Source organism: Sapajus apella, unplaced genomic scaffold (assembly GCF_009761245.1).
Source record: "Sapajus apella isolate SASKATOON/1434 unplaced genomic scaffold, GSC_monkey_1.0 scaffold49, whole genome shotgun sequence".
NCBI classification, from domain to species: Eukaryota; Metazoa; Chordata; class Mammalia; order Primates; family Cebidae; genus Sapajus; species Sapajus apella.
The window spans coordinates 3120440-3139281 of NW_022436989.1; the positions used below are offsets into that span (position 1 = coordinate 3120440).

The 18842-nt window shown below is 47.4% G+C and overlaps 1 protein-coding gene across 2 annotated transcripts in view; it reads right to left on the reverse strand.

Annotated features, from left to right (window-relative positions):
* KIF26B (kinesin family member 26B) overlaps positions 1–18842 on the reverse strand; it is a 557329-nt gene that overhangs the window by 98251 nt on the left and 440236 nt on the right. For both annotated transcript variants that reach the window (XM_032242194.1, XM_032242195.1), the window contains 2 exons: positions 5648–5854; positions 363–456 (listed from right to left, as the gene is read on the reverse strand). In XM_032242194.1, coding sequence (XP_032098085.1) covers positions 363–456; positions 5648–5854 — 301 coding nt within the window. The remainder of the gene's footprint in view (positions 1–362; positions 457–5647; positions 5855–18842) is intronic.

Sequence of the window (18842 nt, forward strand, 5' to 3'; positions counted from 1 at the left end):
AACCCGCATCCTCGTGGAGGGGAGGTGCAAGGGGCCCTATCTGCTTCCCCAACAGCAGCTGCTCAGGAAATCAATGTTTCCCCGCCTGCCTTCTGGGCTTGACTCTGACCTGGACCCAGTGGGAACAACCCTGCTGCTTCTCTGTCCATGTCTTTGACTTGAAAGCTTTCCTATATGAATGGGTGTCCGCCTGCGATGAACAACATAGTGTGCGTTGTGTAACTTGTTATTGGTTATTTAGCTCAGCACCTAAGAGAAACACAACCTTCCCTTCACCAGAGGACTCTGGCGGGGACACAGAAGAATGCAGGGGATGACAGGGAGCCCGCCCAGTGGCACGAGAAGGTGAAACTCTCACGAACCCAGCTTGGCGTGGCCGAAACAGAACACGCAGCCGTCTGCCCCGTTGACCACAGACTGGATCACCTCCGCCACGGTGCCCGCACACACTTCAGCCTGTCAGACACAAGAGGAGACACCAGCTGTGAATGGATCGCGCAGCGGAGGCATCACTAACAACGAAAGTGAGCCCACCTTCCCGGGGCTTCGGGGCCCAGTGTCACTGTGTATCAGGTGGGTCGGCCTCTGCTGTGACATCCTGGAGATGCTCAGAACCCTTGGCTACCTTCCGCCCTTTGCAAGCCTGAGCACTACGCACGTGAGCTGCAACACCCTCCTGCTAATCTCTGGTACATTTCAGCGGCTGCGTCTGTAGACCAGGCAGGGACAGGCTGGAATGGACCTCATTCCCTTCCCTCATCTGCCATCTGGCCCCCCCGGGACAAGGCCTTTAACCTCTCCGTTCTCTCTCTGCTAACACACGTATACCTATAGTTCATGTAACAGGCCAGGCTTCCTAGTGGGGGAAAAGGTGACCCACCATTTCATAAGTGTGGAAAGTAGAAAAGTTCCTCTTCAAAATTTCCTTGCTTGTTAAAAAATAAATTTGCTAAGAACTCTTTGTTTAGCCCTATCCTGTGTAGCTGTTAAACATGCCATGCTTACAGACACATAGTATATTCTATGTCCTTATACTTTAACCAAAATGTCTGTGCTGGACGTGCTCACAGCTCACAGTCTATGACCCTTACCTGTTTAAACAAGTTTAAGTTACTAGCCAATTGGGTTTTAGTTTAAATGGTAAGGTCTGGCTCCAACCAGCGGAGATCAAACATGGTAAGAACAATCCCAAATGCGTAAGGGATAAATATGTCTGCTTTTCCTTTGCTCATCGTGCTCTCGTGGCAAGATGCCTAGCAAGGGTTCCCTTCTGCAGTGCAGGACGTAAAACTGCTTTGCTGAAAAATCCTTTGTCTCACTGCTAATTTTTCCTTGTGGCACCAAGCCTTTCTCTACTGATCTCTTTCTTCATTCTCAATTCACATCTTCCTCCTTCCTTCCTTTCTTCCTTCCTTTGCTTTCTCTCTCTCCTTTCTCTTTCTTTCTCTCCTTCTTTCTCTTTCTTTCTCTCTGGAGTGCAATGGCAATCTCCACTCACTGCAACCTAAACCTCCTGGGCTCAAGCGAGTCTCCTGCCTTAGCCTCCCAAGTAGCTGGGATTACAGGCACACACCACCATGCCTGGTTAATTATTTTAATTTTTTTTTTAGTAGAGCTGGGGTTTCACCATGTTGGTCAGGCTTGGTCTCGAACTCCTGACCTCAGGTGATCCACCCACCTCAGCCTCCCAAAGTGCTGGGATTATAGGTGTGAGCCACACAACCGATCCACCCTCCTCTTTTCAAAGCCTGCCTTTTCTTTCTTTTGCTACAGATAGATTCAACATATATAATATCAGTCACCACGTGGCATGTTGTTAAGTGTTCTTCAGCCTGGTGTGTGTGTCTGCTCTCCAATTTGATTATTAAATCCTAGACAGGGACCAGGCCCTGGAGGACATTTTGTATTTCCCCTGAACACCCACTAATAGAGCTATCTGCAGTTTGGAGGACTAACTTGGAAGTCTGGGAAACGTCCTTCTCTTTGGTTAGCACCTGAGACTTGTCACAGACGCAGGAAGACAGCATTCTCCCTGCGCCCTGCTGCTTTCACTTCTGCCTCGGGCTGGAGTCAGAGCTGGTGGAAGCTCTGGGAGGCGGTGCTAACACAGGGCTTTGTGGGGCAGCGTGCCTCCCAGTGGGCACCTGGGCTATGAATGCTGTCATTCAGCTGTGGGTTCCCGCAGCACAATGAACCCAAGTATTTGGAAGTCAGTTTTCTCTCCTAAACTGAAACGGAAAAACCACACTTCCAACAACTGTCCCTTGTTCCAGGGTGGGCCTCAGCCACACTGTGGGGGCAAGGGGGCTTCTCCTGGGCCAAAGGGGTGGCAGGACAGGGCTGCTGTGGGGAACACAGGATCTTTCAAAGCCCCAGGACCTAGGCAGGGAGAGCCCAGTGCTAACCCTGACACAGAAGCAGTAGCATCTTGATGGAATTTGCAGGAGGCATCTGCAGAGCAGGCAGAAGGCTGCCCGATGAACTAAGCCTTCTTTGGAGATAAAGTGAGATGGGAGGCCAGAGGCTGAGCAGTCACCTTGAGCTGTACCTACATAAGTGGCGTTTGATTTTTGAGGCACCTGGGAGAATGCTGGGAGTGTGTGGACCACACTGGGTCACCTGTGCAGGGGCTGGGGCGAGAGGAGGCCTTGCTGTGCAGAGTTGGGGCGGCATCCCCTGGCAGAGTTCCTGCTCGGCTCTCCACTGAGAAGGGTGGTCGTGGGCAGTCCGTCTGGTGTGTGTTAAGAGCTGACACTGGCCCCTGGAGGCCCCTCACTGCTCTCCTTGGAGCTGGAGAGGCACGCAGCCTTCCCGAGCACAGCCCCACGGGCAGGGCCAGGTCTGCAGGAAGCCTCTTCTTGCCCACAAGTCCGGGTTCTCATCCCAGCAGAGGTGTGTCCCAACAGGGGCAGCCAGTGACTGCTGAGGCCACTGAAGGGTAATATGGATGTCTGTTAAAGGCAACTAGGAACCAGGACTGTTCTAATCATTGCTTAGCTGATTTCCTTAGAGGCCAGGAGAAAGCACAATTCATAACTGCCTGGGTCACCATGGTGGCTGGGGCTTCACAGACTGAAACTCAGGGCTTGAGAGCGGAGGCCCACTCCACACACTCCCTGCTTTCAGGCTTTGGGAGCTCCAGCGGTGCTCGCCCCTTGGGGCTGAGCTGGCCCCGCTCAGCAGCATGCTACTGATATTGACAATGATAACAGTAAAAAATAGCCACATTTATTGAGCACTTGCTGTGTTCCTGGCTCTGCCGTGAGCACCGTGTCAATTTGATGAATCACACAGCCTGATGAAGAACACTGGTCATGTCCCCATTTGACAGATGGGGACACTGAGGCCCAGAGAGGTTGAGTGACTCGCCTGAGGCCATATTGCTAGGAAATACTGGATAAAAAGGAGGGAGGTCAAAGATACGATACCGTATCGAGCAGGATAGAGAGACGTAACAGGAGGAATTCAGGAAGGACGTCTGCTCGGGAAGGGACTTTCAACAAGTGACTTAATCTTTGAGTCTCAGATTCCTTGTGTGTTATGTGAAAACAGCAATGCCTCCCTTCCTGCCCCACTGAAATCCAGTCAAATGCTTTCATGTCTATGAAATATCTTGAAAACTGCAAATGTATACAGACATGTAATTTATTATAGCACTGGAAATTTGAATGAAAGTAAGGCATTCCGAAATGAGTGAAACTCCAGCACTGAGCATACAGAGCTCTGGAGCCAAGTGTGAAATGTAAACAAAGACTAGCAATAAAGATGGCTCCTTTTTCTGGAATAAATCTAAAACTCATTAATAGTCCCTGCTTAATTTAGGGTTTGCTTTGGAATCCTTACAACTTGTGGAGATTTGCTTCTGAAAAGTTTTAACTGTGTTAATTAAATTATTTGTAGAGCATTTATTAGACCCAATGTCAAGTTTAAATGACTGAGCCCATTGGGTGGTATGCCACACAAAAAAATGTAATAAAGAGAGAAACCGTAGAACTTACTCATAAAGTACTTTGTCTTCTTGGGTAAAACTCTTTGGGGAAACCACATGCTAAAATTCTGAATGAATGGAACTTATAACGTGTGTTATGTGGTGTAATATAAGAGCCGGTGAGAACACTACCTCCTCCTCCACTCAGATGCACGCTGGAGGAAATTAACAGAGGCTGCAGATAGTAGCATTCACACTGCTGCCCTCAGCTTCTGGTATGGATTACTAGTTACTATGCACTTTGATGTAAATCTTGACAAGCATTAGAAACTGATCTAAAAATTGCAAAATCCAGGCTACGGAGGGCACTGTATACCTATGACCTTGGCTATTTATTTCTGCAGTTAGTTCTGCACACATGTCCCCTCTCCGTCCCCTGCAGGAACAGGTACTGTTTGGTGCCACTTAGAGGCCCATCTTCACCAAAGCTCCAGAGTGAATCCAAATGAGAGCAGATGTCCACTAGAAGCTTTAGTTGCAGCATCTGGTAGGGGCTACAGTTCGCTGGCTGCCCATGGCCCAGTTGTCTTGGTACCCTGGGCCCCCAAGTAGCCTCCCAATTATGCTCACAGTAGATTAATAAAAATGGCCCCAATTCTCCATCCTAGTCTGGGTGCAGCCCTCTTGCAATGTGGCTTGGAGCTCATCCAGTCATGAGGAGCAATCTCTTCCCCATCTCTTGAAGCTGGGCCAGTAGAATCCAGCAGAAGTGATACTGGGTCAATGCTGAGCTTAGGCCTCAATAGGCCTGTACGCGTGGGTCCTGAACAGTGCCTTGAGAACTAGCCCAGCCTTGCCTGCTGGACGATGAGAGGCAGTATGGAAGAGAGACCAGCTGACCTGATCAAGGCTATTCTAGACCAGTGTAAAGCCAGCCAACCCAAAGCCATGTGCCTACAGTGTAATACAGGATTAATCTAGCCAAGACCTACAGAGCTGCCTACCCACCCACAGCTGACGACAGACATAAACATGAGCTGAGCTAGGAACAGAGGAGCTGATCAGCTGCCCTGTGAGCAAGAACAAATGCTTCTTGTGTTAAGCACTGAATTTTAGGGTGATTTGTAATGAGCAATTAAACAAATATAACACCTATCCCCAAGCCTCTCTTCTTCCCCTTCACTCCACTGAGCCACGCCACAGGATGTGTGTCAGCCTCAGTTTCCCTGCCTTACATTCCGGTTCCTTACCAGGACTATAGACGTGCCCTCAACCCCAGTGTGCTTATATAGGGTCCTAGGATAGTGCCTAATTCTAATCAGCTCCCTGAAACCTTTTTTCCCTTTGTACAATGCCCGCACCCAGAAACCCAGGCAGGAGTAGGCTCCTCCTAGACCTGTCTCCAGCACCTTGACGCAGTTGTCCTTGTTCCTTCCTGTCTGTTACTTTCCTGCTTCTGTGTGTGATCCACTGACTGGCTCATACTTCCTTCTCCCCAAGGACATATTTTATTGAAATCCCTGCACACAGGTCCTGCCCAGGGTCTGACACCAGTAATTCAACAGCACTGGACCATTCGAGGGAGCTCAGACTGACTCCTGGAGGAACTGGTCCATCAGAATGCTCCAGAAGACACCCTTCCAGCTCAGGGGTCCTTGTGAATGAGCGAACGCTTCTTTAATCAACATTGCCTGAGCCTGAGAGGGGGCCGATACCCACCTGAGAAGCATCTTGTGGAAAAACCGCATCAAAGGCAAACATCTTTGGAGGAACCTGGTTGCCTCTCTTGGGGAAGGCATTTTGACCTCCACAAGTCAGGGGATCGTACAAGGTGATCTGCTTCTTCCGTGGGTCCACCTTTAAGAAAGAGCTGGATTCTGAGGTATCTCGAGCCAAGGTAGAACAGACGCGAAGCATGACTTTCACCTGTTAAGGAAAGAGGGGCCAGAGCAGGGGTGAAGACAGCACCCTTGTGTGGTCTGCAAGTATAAATACTGAACTTTCTCAGGATAAATGAGGGTGAAATGCACAGTGAATTAGCAACATCATCCTTGCTAAGCCATGGGGAAACGGATTTATTTATACTGACCGGGTAGAATACTTAGATATGCCCATTACTTCAATATGGAGACGGCACATCATGTTCTTTGTCTTCCTATTAATATAAATTGAATATTAACTGTGCCCGCATGGCCCAATTACACAGATGAAAAGGTAATCTGGGCTGCCAAACTGTAGGGGCTGGTGTAGTTTCCTTGAAGCTCACAGATCAATAAACCGTGCACATAAAAGTTAGCTCCATAATTTACTCCTTGGCTCAGCTCATCAGGACTCCAGGAGACAAAAATCCACAGTGATTAGTGTCATCATTAAAGCACCGTGAAATGGCCTGCTTTTAATGGCCAGCATTTGAAAGGGGCAACAGTGATAAAGGACTGGTTTGCAACATGTTATCTGGGATCCCATTAAGTGAGTGCAGAGTTGCCATTTCAGAGAACAGAAGGGCATCTCTGGAGGAAGCAGGAGCTCTGCCCTTTAACCCACTTTCTGAGTAACTGAACACTGAGCACTCCGATGCTCACCACCCACCCGGCCCCACTCCTGCAGGTGAGTGAGGTGCTTACGGAAATGCACAGTCTGCCCTGGGGGCCCAGGTGAACAGAAATCAAGCTGAAGCCTCGCACAGGTCTGCGGGCTACAGTCCCGGGGAAGGGACGGCATTTGTTCTAACCAGCTCCAGCCCAATAAATAATGGGCACTTATGTGAAGCACCTACCATGGCACTTATGTTGAGACCTACTATGTGCCAGGCACGGTGCTAGGCATGGGGGATCCAAAGATAAGTAATGCGTAGAGCAGCAGGATAGGCAGACACAGATACAGGTCATCTGGGTGACACGGCAAACTCTGAAGGAACGCACAAGGACTGTTTCTAAAGTCCTCTCTCTGTTTTGTTTTCTTTGTTTCATCAGTTGTTGGGTTTGATGAAATCTCTGTCATGCAATTTTGGGGAGGAGGGGTGGTTGTAAATTTTCTTTTTCTTTTTTAAGACGGAGTCTCTCTCTAGGCTGGAGTGCAGTGGTGCTCGGCTCACTGCAACCTCTGGGTTCAAGCGATTCTCCTGCCTCAGCCTCCCAAGTAGCTGGGATTACAGGCACCTGCCACCACACTCGGCTAATTTTATATTTTTAGTAGAGATGGGGCTTCTCCATGTTGGTCAGGCTGGTCTCAAACTCCCGACCTCAGATGATCTGCCCACCTTGGCCTCCCAAAGTACTGGGATTACAGGTGTGAGCCACCGTGTCCAGCCGTAAATTTTTAAATATTTCAGCTTACAGAAATGCTCAGAGAATCATATATTTTGTGCAAGCTGGCAGTCCTCCTGCTGACCTCGGCTCTATCTGCTCAGCCAACTCACCTGCAGTGCACAAGGCTGAAGGGAAAGAATTCCAAGGGCACTGGGTCCCCAGGTGTTCTGCACTGTGTCCCGGCTGTGCCTGCCTTCTAACTGAAGGCAGTACTCTCTGCAGACCCAGAAGCAGGTGTCACGGCAGAAGGAGCCCGAGGGTGGGACGCTCCACCTCTCAGGGTTTAGATCTTGCTTCTCCCACAGTGAAGTCACAGAATGACACCTGCCGTGTTGTCTCGTACGCCACGACTGTGCTGTTATCTACACAATCTCATTGAAGCCTCCCAGTCCTCTAGGGTGGGGGCATACCTGTCCAGATCTTACAGATGAAGAACTGATGTTACATAACTTGCCCCGCGTCACTGAACCTGAGGGTGGAGGGCTGGACTTGGACCCCACCTCTAATGCCTGCGCTTTTTCCATTATGCCAAATGCTGCCTCCCACAGAAAGCCACACTTCTTAGAGCCCCAGCTGCCTTACCTGTACAGCCTAACAATGCCCGACATATGGGCGGTTGTGAAAAGTCAACGGACCAGCATGTAAAGTGCTGAGCGTGGCATAAGCACACAGTGGGCATTCAATTCCTGTATCTCTTCCTCCCTCCTCTACTTGCCTTCTCCTGGATCATGATAACCTATCACTTTCCAATCACAATGTTTATGGTAAGGTTTTAGACTGGGCGTGGTACCCGTACATGGAATCCCAGGGCTTTGGGAGGCAGACGTGGGAGTTCAAGACAGGCCTGGGCAACATGGCGAGACCCCATCTCTACAAAAACTTTATTTAAAAAAATAGCCAGGTGAGATGGTGCGCACCTACAGGTACCAGCTGCTTGGGAGGTTGAGGTAGCAGGGTCACCTGAGCTCAGGAGTTCAAGGCTACAGTAAGCTATGATCGTGCCACTGCACTCCAGCCTGGGTGACAGAGGGAGACCTTGTCTCTTCAAAACAAAAAACAAAACAAAACATGATAAGGTTTTAGAACCCCTTGCCCTGGACTCTGGATGGCATCAATCACAAGCCGGATGCCGTGGGAGACCCCCGACAGGCAGAGCTAGTTATTAAGCACTGGGCCCCCGGGGCTCCTATTAGTAAAACAGCCAAATCCCACACAGCCGCTACACGCAGGACAATAACCACGAGGCTTATCTGCGTTCCATTCTGGCAACTTGCTTGTTCACTGTGCGTTCACAGTCTGATTTCAGTTCCATTCATTTCTATAGCTTTGCCTCAGTTACACAGTATGCGTGCTAAGAGCGTGTATTCAAATCACCACTTTTGGACGGCACCTGGGACCTCCAGGCTTTCTAAAACCTCCCAGCCTAGCCTCCTAGCATTGCACGTCAGGAATGACGCGGTGCCAGGCAGGACCGATGGGGCCACAGCCCACTGCTTTTCTATTTCACACGCCTGCATGCAATTTCTGGGTAACTAGAGGTGCTGAATGTAAAATATGAGCTAAGCCAGGCAAGGGCCTACAAGGAGATGCAGGCAAGAAGGGGCTGAATGAGTGAGTCATTTGTCCAGAAGGAACGCTGCTGCATCTTAATGAAATCCCAGGCCTGCGGTTCCTTTTCTGTAGAGAAGCTAAAGATCCCAGTCACTGGTCTGGCCAAAAAGATATACAGCTCTTTAAAAACCCATTGAGCTCCAGGCTGGGAGAAACGCCACACTCTATTCTTTTCTTTGCAATTCGTCTAACTAAATGGACATTTTTTTTTCCCCTTAAAGGAAAGAAATTGAGTTTTTCTGCTTCACCTCCTTCGTATCATTATTCCTTTAGTCCAGCACTCCACTTCCTGCTTAATCCGCTGTAATTAAAGTGCTGAGGAGATGCCACTTGTGATCCAGAAAGCCCCTCGGACTTCTCGCCAGGAGATCTTGGTTTTATCACTAGCGCTCTTAGGGTCTTGGCGACAGCTACTCCAGCCCCGCCTCTCCCGCTGCTCTTACATAGGGGCAGGCAGTTACTAGCGTGCACCGCCTTCTCCCCAGCTCTCGGGGTGGAAGGGACAGTCGCTATTTCACTCCCCAGGGTAGACCTGCAGGGAACGGGATCCAGAAAGCTACAGGAACGGTCTGAATGGTGGCCAGGAAGGGCTGACACCCTGATTCCAACAAGAGGAGACTGGCATTTCCTGCACCCAACTTCCCGCTGGTGGGGACCCTGCTCTGCCCTGTTTGTCTAATTAATCCACGGATGGAGCGGGACAGCTGTTGCTCTGGGCAGCAGTTATCTTTATGTCCTGCTCATTAATCAGTTCAGCTTGTCCTGGACGGCATCACGGGACTGAGGGAGAAAGGAACTGTGAGACACTCACAGAGAGAGAGGCAGCGCCTGGCTCCCGAACTGCACAGACACTCACTCCGCCAACACGGAGGCAATCGCTGCCTGCCACACAGCCCGACGGGAGGCTGAGGAGCGGCCCGTAATCACTCACTGCGACTGCTATCCGTGACCGTGGCACACAGATATTCCTGTTTGTCCCTCGTCACGGAGCACAGCCCCATGCTGCATGCCTAGGAGAGTCTTCTTGGCCTGTTTCTCTACCCAGAAGCTGTCTGGCTGGAGGTTTTCTGCAGACTCTAGGGTTCAGGAGGGCTACAGGCAAAATGTGACCACTGGAAGGATTCCTCAGCCATGAGAAAAAGACTGCAGGCTGGGCGCGGTGGCTCACGCCTGTAATCCCAGCACTTGGGAGGCCTGAGGTCAGAAGTCTGAGACCAGCCTGGCCAGCATGGTAAAACTTGTCTCTACTAAAAAATAAAAAATACAAAAATTAGGCGGGCATCATGGCAGGTGCCTATAACCCAGCTACTTGGGAGGCTGAGGCAGGAGAATCACTTGAACCCGGGAGGCGGAGGTTGTGGTGAGCCGAGATGGTGCCACTGCACTCCAGCCTGAGCGATGGAGTGAGACTGTCTAGGAAAAAAGGACTGCAGGTGATGAGGCGGCAGGAGCAGGGAGAGCTCCAGCAGCCCTTCTCACGCGCGATCTTGTTTCAGCTGATTTCGTGCATACCCACGACGAAGGCCCTCTGCAGACACACGGAAACTACAGACAGTTCCCTGACCTGAGTCTTGGCCACGATGAATGCCCAGTAAGAGTGTGTAGGTGATGAGAAACAGCTTCCACCTCTACAACGTTCTAGGCTACAGAGTTCAAGTCACCACTGGCCTCTCCCGACCCCTTAGCCTCTGTCTATCTGAACTTCCTTTACGCTGATGTTTGAGTTCCCGGGTTCTTGAGAATCAGCTCAGTAGAAACTGGAAACAAAGCAGGAGCACCATTTGACGTCATTTCTGTCCCAATCCCAGCAGGGCTGGAATTAACTCTAAGCTTTCCACATCAGTCTTTAGTTCCTAAAATACGGCTTGAACTCGTTCTCCAGGGGAAAGCGGCGGCGCATAAGCACGGGCCATCACCAGGAAGGATGACGGGAAAAGTGGAAAATGGAAGATGGCCAGAGGGATTCTCAAAGCAAAAGGGTCACTGCACGAGACAGACAGCAGAGCCAAACTATGGAGCCGACCAGCACCCACTCACAGCGTGGGGTCCCGCTTCCCCGCTGCCAAGGACGGGGGCGGGATGGGCGTGCTGGGACTCCTCCGGGAGTGTGACGTGTGGAGGCAGGGATCATCCTGCCTCTCAGCCTCACATGGGAGATGGCCAGTCATGGGGAGCAGATGGAGCTGAGGGCGCCAGGCCACTCCCGAGGAGAGCCGGGGGTGCGACGTGCTGTCCTGGGTACACAGCAGAAGCCCTTCCTGGTTTTCATGTGTTTTTGGATGGGATTCAGCTGTAGGGAGAAAACATGGAGGGTCCATTGTGCAGGTGCAGGGTGTGTGGACACTGCAGCGAGGCAGGAGCAGAGACCGGGTTCCAACCCACATGTCGCCACCACTGAGGGGCTGTGTGATCTAAGCAACGGGCTTTGGCTTCCTTACCCCTAAAACAGGCCTGTCCTGCAACTTCCCCTGAAGGAAAGTTGTGAAGAACCAAAAAGATAAGAATAGACTATGAAGCAGCACACAAATGCAAAGCATCATTAACTTGCAAGAGAGAAAGAAAGAGGCCGGGCATGGTGGCTCATGCCTGCAATCCCAACACTTTGGGAGGTCGAGGTAAGAGGATTGCTTGAGCCCAGGAGTTCAGGCCTAGGCAATATAGTGAAACGTTGTCTCTACAAAACATGCTTTAAATTTAGCAAACCACAGTGGCACATGCCTGCAATCCCAGCTACCTGGGAGCCTGAGGTGAAAGGGTCGCTTGAGCCTGGGAGGTGGAGGCCGTAGTGAGCTGAGATTGCGCCACTGTACTCCAGCCTGGGCAACAGGGCCAGAGTCTATCTCAAAAAAAAAGAGAGAGAAAGAAAGAATGAGAGAGGAAGAAAAGGAGAGGGAGGAAGGAAGGAAGGAAGGAAGGAAGGTTGGTTGGTTTCATTCTGCAAATTAACTGGTATGAAACAGACTTTCTGCATCAAACTCACATTAGAAATCTTTCTCCTAGGATTAATGTTAAAAAATAAGGCAAAAAATTTTTAATGAACATACACACACACAAAGGCAAGACAAAGAACAAATACTTTCCCTCCCTCCTTCCCTGACCAAAGTTAAAGAATATATGGCCTGCCTACATTTTTTGTAAAGGTGAGTGAGTATTCTAGGCAAAAAGTGATCTGAGCATCTGAAAGCTGAATGTGGTATTGCCCACATGTGATGCCCACGTCTTTTGTCCTGATCCAGCGACATGGAAGAAGTGATCTCACTTCTGTTGTTTCTAGTGCATTACTCACCTCTGGAAAATTCCCAACCATTTAAGAAAGATGATTGGAGAGACAGGAGGCCTAAACAGTGTGCGCTTCTCCACATCGATTCTTCTTAATACACGCAATTTTCTTTTTTTTTTTTGGAGACGGAGTTTCACTCTGTTGCCCATCCTGGAGCGCAGTGGAGTGATCTCAGCTCACTGCAACCTCTGCCTCCTGGGTTCAAGTGATTCTCATGCCTCAGCCTCCTGAGTAACTGGGATTACAGGAGCCTGCCACCACATCCAGCTAATTTTTTTTTTTTTTTTTTTTTTTTAGTAGAGACAGGGTTTCACCATGTTGGCCAGGCTGGTCTTGAACTCCTGACCTCAGGTGATCTGTCTGCCTCAGCCACCCAAAGTGCTGGGATTACAGGCATGAGCCACTGCACCTGGCCCATGCTTTTCTGATCTACCAAGAAATGCAAGAAATTCAGCAACCTTCCTCATCCTTTCTTTTAGCCCATGACATTCTGACAAATCTATTGTACAAGATTTCAACAAAGTTCCAGTTTCTAAAAAACACATAGCAAGAGATTAAGGGTGCAATCTTCCAGCCATGATTTAAAGAGCCCTGTTTTTCTTTAAATAATATCATGTCAGGTTATACTGCTAGCCCATCCGTGGCACGTGGGACTCTGCAAGCAGGGCTGCTTTCCCCCTTTTCATTTACCCAGCGTGGCAGCTTAACTTGACAGGAGAGACGGGTAACAACGTTAAAGTAAATTAAAACCAGGTTTTGGGTGGCTGGCAACATGGCTGAATAGGAACAGCTCTGGTCTGCAGCTCCCAGTGACGGGAATAGTAGAAAACCCAGCGAGATCAATGCAGAAGGCAGGTGATTTCTGCATTTCCAACTGAGGTACCCAGCTCTTCTCACTGGGACTGGTTAGGCAGTGGGTGCAGCCCAAGGAGGGCCAGATGAAGCGGGGGGGGCGTTGCCTCCCCTGGAAGTACAAGGGTTCGGGGAGGGACTGTGCTGTGATGAACACTGTTACCCAGCCCAGACACTGCGCTTTTCTCACGGTCTTCGCAACGGCAGAGCAGGAGACTCCCCTGGGTGCCTGCGCCACCAGGGCCCTGGGTTTCAAGCACAAAACTGGGTGGCCGTTTGGCCAGACACTGAGCTAGCCGCGGGAGTTCTTTCTCATACCCCAGTGGTGCCTGGAACGCCAGTGAGGCAGAACCATTCGCTCCCCTGGAAAGAGGGCAGAGGCCAGGGGCCCAGTGGTCTAGCTCAGCGGGTCCCGCCCCCACAGAGCACAGCAAGCTAAGACCCACTGGCTTGAAATTCTCACTGCCAGCACAGCAGCCTGAAGTTGACCTGGGATGCTTGAGCTTGGTAAGGGAAGGGGCATCTGCCATTACTGAGGCTCCAGTAGGTGGTTTCCCCTCACAGTGTAAACAAAGCTGCCGGGAAGTTCAAACTGGGTGGAGCCCACCGCAGCTCAGCACAGCCTCCAGGTTCCTCCTCTCTGCGCAGGGCATCTCTGAAAGACAGGCCACAGCCCCAGTCAGGGGCTTAGAGATAAAACTCCCAGCTCCCTGGGACAGAGCACCTGGGGGAGGGGCGGCTGTGGGCGCAGCTTCCGTGGAATTAAACGTTCCTGCCTTTCAGATCTGAAGACAGCAGCCGATCTCCCAGAACAGCACTTGAGCTCGGTTACAAGACAGTGGGTCCCTGACCCCTGTGTATCCTGACAAGGAGACACCGCCCAGCAGGGGCCGACAGACTCCTCCTATGGGAGAGTTCTGGTTGGCATGTGGTGGGTGCTCCTCTGGGATGAAGCTTCCAGAGGAAGGAAGAGGCAGCAATCTTTGCTGTTCTGCAGCCTCTGCTGGTGATACCCAGGCAAACAGGGTCTGGAGTGGACCCCCAGCAAACTCCAGCAGACCTGCCGTAGAGGGGCCTGTTAGAAGGAAAACTAACAGAAAGGAATAGCATCAACATCAACAAAAAAGACATCCAAACAAAAACCCCATCTGAAGGTCACCAACATCGAAGACCAAAGGTAGATGAATCCATAAAGATAAGGAAAATCCAGTGCAAAACGGCTGAAAATTCCCAAAATCAGAACACCTCTTCTCCTCCAGAGGACCACAACTCTTTGCCAATAAAGAAACAAAACTGAACGGAGATTGAGTTTGACAAAGTAGGCTTCAGAAGGCCAGTAATAACAAACTCTTCTGAGCTAAAGGAGCATGTTCTAAACCAATGCAAGGAAGCTAAGAACCTTGAAAGACGGTTAGAGGAATTGCTAACTAGAATAACCAGTTTAGGGAAGAACATAAACAACCTGATGGAGTTGAAAAACACAGCACGAGAACTTTGTGAATAGTTGAACAAGTATCAATAGCCAAATTGATCAAACAGAAGAAAGGATATCAGAGATTGAAGACCAACTTAATGAAATAAAGCATGAAGACAAGGTTAGAGAAAAAATAATGAAAAGGAACAAACAAAGCCTCCAAGAAATATGAGACTATATGAAAAGACAAAACCTATGTTTGATTTCTGTACCTGAAAGTGATGGGGAGAATGGAACCAAGTTGGAAAACACTCTTCAGGGTATTACCCAGGAGAACTTCCCCAACCTAGAGGACGGGCCAGCATTCAAATTTAGGACATACAGAGGACACCAAAAAGATATTCCTTGAGAAGAGCAACCCCAAAACATAATCATCAAATTCACCAAGGTTGAAATGAAGGAAAAAATGTTAAGGGCAGACAGAGAGAAAGGTCAGGTTACCCACAAAGGGAAGCCCATTAGACTAACAGCGGATCTCTTTGCAGAAACCCTACAAGCCAGGAGAGAGTGGGGGCCAATAGTCAACAATCTAAAGTAAAGAATTTCCAAACCAGAATTTCATATCCAGCCAAACTAAGCTTCATAAGTGAAAAACAAATAAAATCCTTTGCAGACAAGAAAATGTTGAGAGATTCTGTTACCACCAGGCCTGCCTTACAAGAGCTCCTGAAGGAAGCCCTAAATATGAAAAGAACTGGTACCAGCCACTGAAAAAACATACCAAATTGTAAAGGCCACTGATGCTACGAAAAAACTGCATCAGCTAATGGGCAAAACAACCGGCTAGCATCAAAATGACAGGATCAAATTCACACATAACAATGTTAACCTTAAATGTAAATGGGCTAAGTGCCCCAGTTAAAAGACACAGACTGGCAAATTAGATAGAGTCGAGACCCATTGGTGTGCTGTATTTAGGAGATCCATTTTAGGTGCAAAGACACACTTAGACTCAAAATAAAGGGGTGGAGGAATATTTACCAAGCAAATGGAAAGCAAAAATAAAAATAAAGCAGGGGTTGCAATCCTAGTCTCTGACAGAACAAACTTTAAACCAACAAAGACCAAAAAAGTCAAAGAAGGGCATTACATAATGGTAAAGGGATCAATGCAACAAGAAGAGCTAATTATCCTAAATATATATGCACCCAATACAGGAACACTCAGATTCATAGAGCAAGTTCTTAGACACCTACAAAGAGACTTAGACTCTCATGCATTAGTAGTGGGAGACTTTAACACCCCACTGTCAGTGTTAGACAGAACAATGAGACAGAAAATTAACAAGGATATTCAGAACTTTAATTCAGCTCTGGACCAACTGGACCTAATAAGATATCTACAGAACTCTCCTCCCCAAATAAACAGAATATACATTCTTCTCAGCACCACATTGCACTTATTCTAAAATGGACCACATAATTGGAAATAAATAGAAAAGAATGGAAATCATAACAAACAGTTATGATTGTACTCTGAGACCACAGTGCAATAAAATTAGAACTCAGGATTAAGAAACTCACTGAAAACCACACAATTACATGGAAACTGAACAACCTGCTCCTGAATGACTACTGGGTAAATAATAAAATTAAGGCAGAAATAAAGTTCTTTGAAACTAATGAGAACAAAGACACAACGTACCAGAATCTCTGGGACACAGCTAAAGCAGTGTTTAGAGGGAAATTGATAGCACTCAATGCCCACAGGAGAAAGGGGAAAAGATCTAAAATTGACACTCTAACATCACAATAAAAGAACTAGAGAAGCAAGAGCAAACAAATTCAAAAGCTAGCAGAAGACAAGAAATAACTTAAGATCAGAGCAGAACTGAAGGAGATAGAGACATGAAAAACCCTTAAAAAAAAAATCAATGAATCCAGGAGCTGGTTTTTTGAAAACAATTAACAAAGTAGATAGACCACTCGCTAGACTAATAAAAAAGAAAAGAGAGAAGAATCAAATAGACACAATAAAAAATGATAAAGGGATATCACCACTGATCCCACAGAAATACAAACTACCATCAGAGAACACTATAAACACCTCTATGCAAATAAACTAGAAGAAATGGATAAATTCCTGGACACATACACCCTCCCACAGGAAAAAGTTGAATCTCTGAATATACCAATAACAAGTTCTGAAATTGAGGCAGTAATTAACAGCCTACCAACCAAAAAAAAGCCCAGGAACAGACAGTTTCACAGCCAAATTCTATCAAAGGTACAAAGAGGAGCTAGTACCATTCCTTCTGAAAATATTCCAAGCAACAGAAAAAAAGGGACTCCTCCCTAAATCATTTTATGAGGCTAGCATCATCCTGATACCAAAACCTGGCAGAGACACAACAAAAAAAGACAATTTCAGGCCAATATCCCTGATGAACATTGATGCAGAAATCCTCAGTACAATACTGGCAAACCAAATCCAACAGCACATCAAGAAGCTTATCCACCATGATCAGTCAGCTTCATCCCTGGGATGCAAGGACATGGTTCAACATATGCAAATTGATAAATGTAATCCATCCCATAAACAGAACCAAGGACTAAAACCACACGATTATCTCAATAGATATAGAAAAGGACTTTGATAAAATTTAACACCCCTTCATGCTAAAAACTCTCATTAAAATAGGTGTTGATGGAACATATCTCAAAATAATAAGAGCTATTTATGACAGATTCACAGCCAATATCATACCAAATGGGCAAAAGCTGTAAGCATTCCTGTACAGACAAGGGGGCCGTCTCTCACTACTCCTATTTGACATAGTATTGGAAGTTCTGGCCAGGGCAATCAGGCAAGAGAAGGAAATAAAGCATATTCAATTAGGAAGAGAGGAAGTCAAATTGTCTCTATTTGCAGATGACGTGATTGTATATTTAGAAAATCCCATCATCTCAGTGCCAAATCTCCTTAAGCTGATAAGCAACTTCTGCACAGTCTCAGGATACAAAATCAATGTGGAAAAATCACAAGCATTCCTATACACCAACAACAGACAAACAGAAAGCCAAATCATGAATGAACTCCCATTCACAATTACTACAGAGATAATGAAATACCTGGGAATACAATTTATGAGGCATGTGAAAGACGTCTTGAAGGAGGACTATAAACCCTTATTTAAGGAAATAAGAAAGGACACAAACAAATGGAAAAAGATTCCATGCTCATGGATAGGAAGAATCAGTTTTGTGAAAATGGCCATTTAGTAATTTATAGATTCAATGCTCCCCCTATCAAGCTACCATTGACCTCCTTCACAGAATTAGAAAAAACTAAATTTCATATGGAACCAAAAAAGAGCCTGTATAGCCAAGACAATCCTAGGCAAAAAGAACAAAGCTGGAGGCATTACAGTGCCTGACTTCAAACTATACTACAAGGCTACAGTAACAAAAACAGCATGGTACTGGTACCAAAACAGATATGTAGACCAATGGAACAGAACAGAGGCCTCAGAAATTATGCCACACATCTATCACCATCTGATCTTTGACAAACCTGACAAAAACAGCAATGGGGAAAGGATTCCCTATTTAATAGATGGTGTTGGGAAAACTTGCTAGCCATATGCAGAAAGCTGAAATGGAACCAATTCCTTACACCTTATACAAAAATTAACTCAAGATGGCTTAGAGACTTAAATGTAAGACCTAAAACCATGAAAACCCTAGAAGAAAACTTAGGCAGTGACATTCAGGACATAGGCATGGGCAAAGACTTCATGACTGAAACACCAAAAGCAATGGCAACAAAAGCCAAAGTTCACTAAAGGGATCTAAGTAAACTCCAGAGCTTCTGCACAGCAAAGGAAACTATCATTGGAATGAATAGGCAACCTACAGAATGGGAGAAAATGTTTGCGATCTATCCATCTGACAAAGGGCTAATATCCAGATTCTACAAGGAACTTAAACAAATTTACAAGGAAAAAAAACCCCATCAAAAAGTAGAAGGATATGAACAGACACTTCTTAAAAGAAGACAATTATGTGACCAAGAAACATATGCAAAAAAGCTCATCATCACTGGTCACTAGAGAAATGCAAATCAAAACCACACTGAGATACCATCTCACGCCAGTTAGAATGGCGATCATTAAAAAGTCAGAAGACAACAGATGCTGGAGAGGATGTGGAGAAATAGGAATGCTTTTACACTGTTGGTGGGAGTGTAAATTAGTTCAACCATCGTGGAAGACAGTGTGGTGATTCCTCAAGAGTCAAGAACCAGAAATACCATTTGACCCAGCAATCCGATTATGGGGTAGATACCTAAAGGATTATAAATCATTACACTATGAAGACACATGCACATGTGTGTTTATTGCAACACTATTCACAATAGTAAAGATTGGGAACCAACCCAAATGCCCAT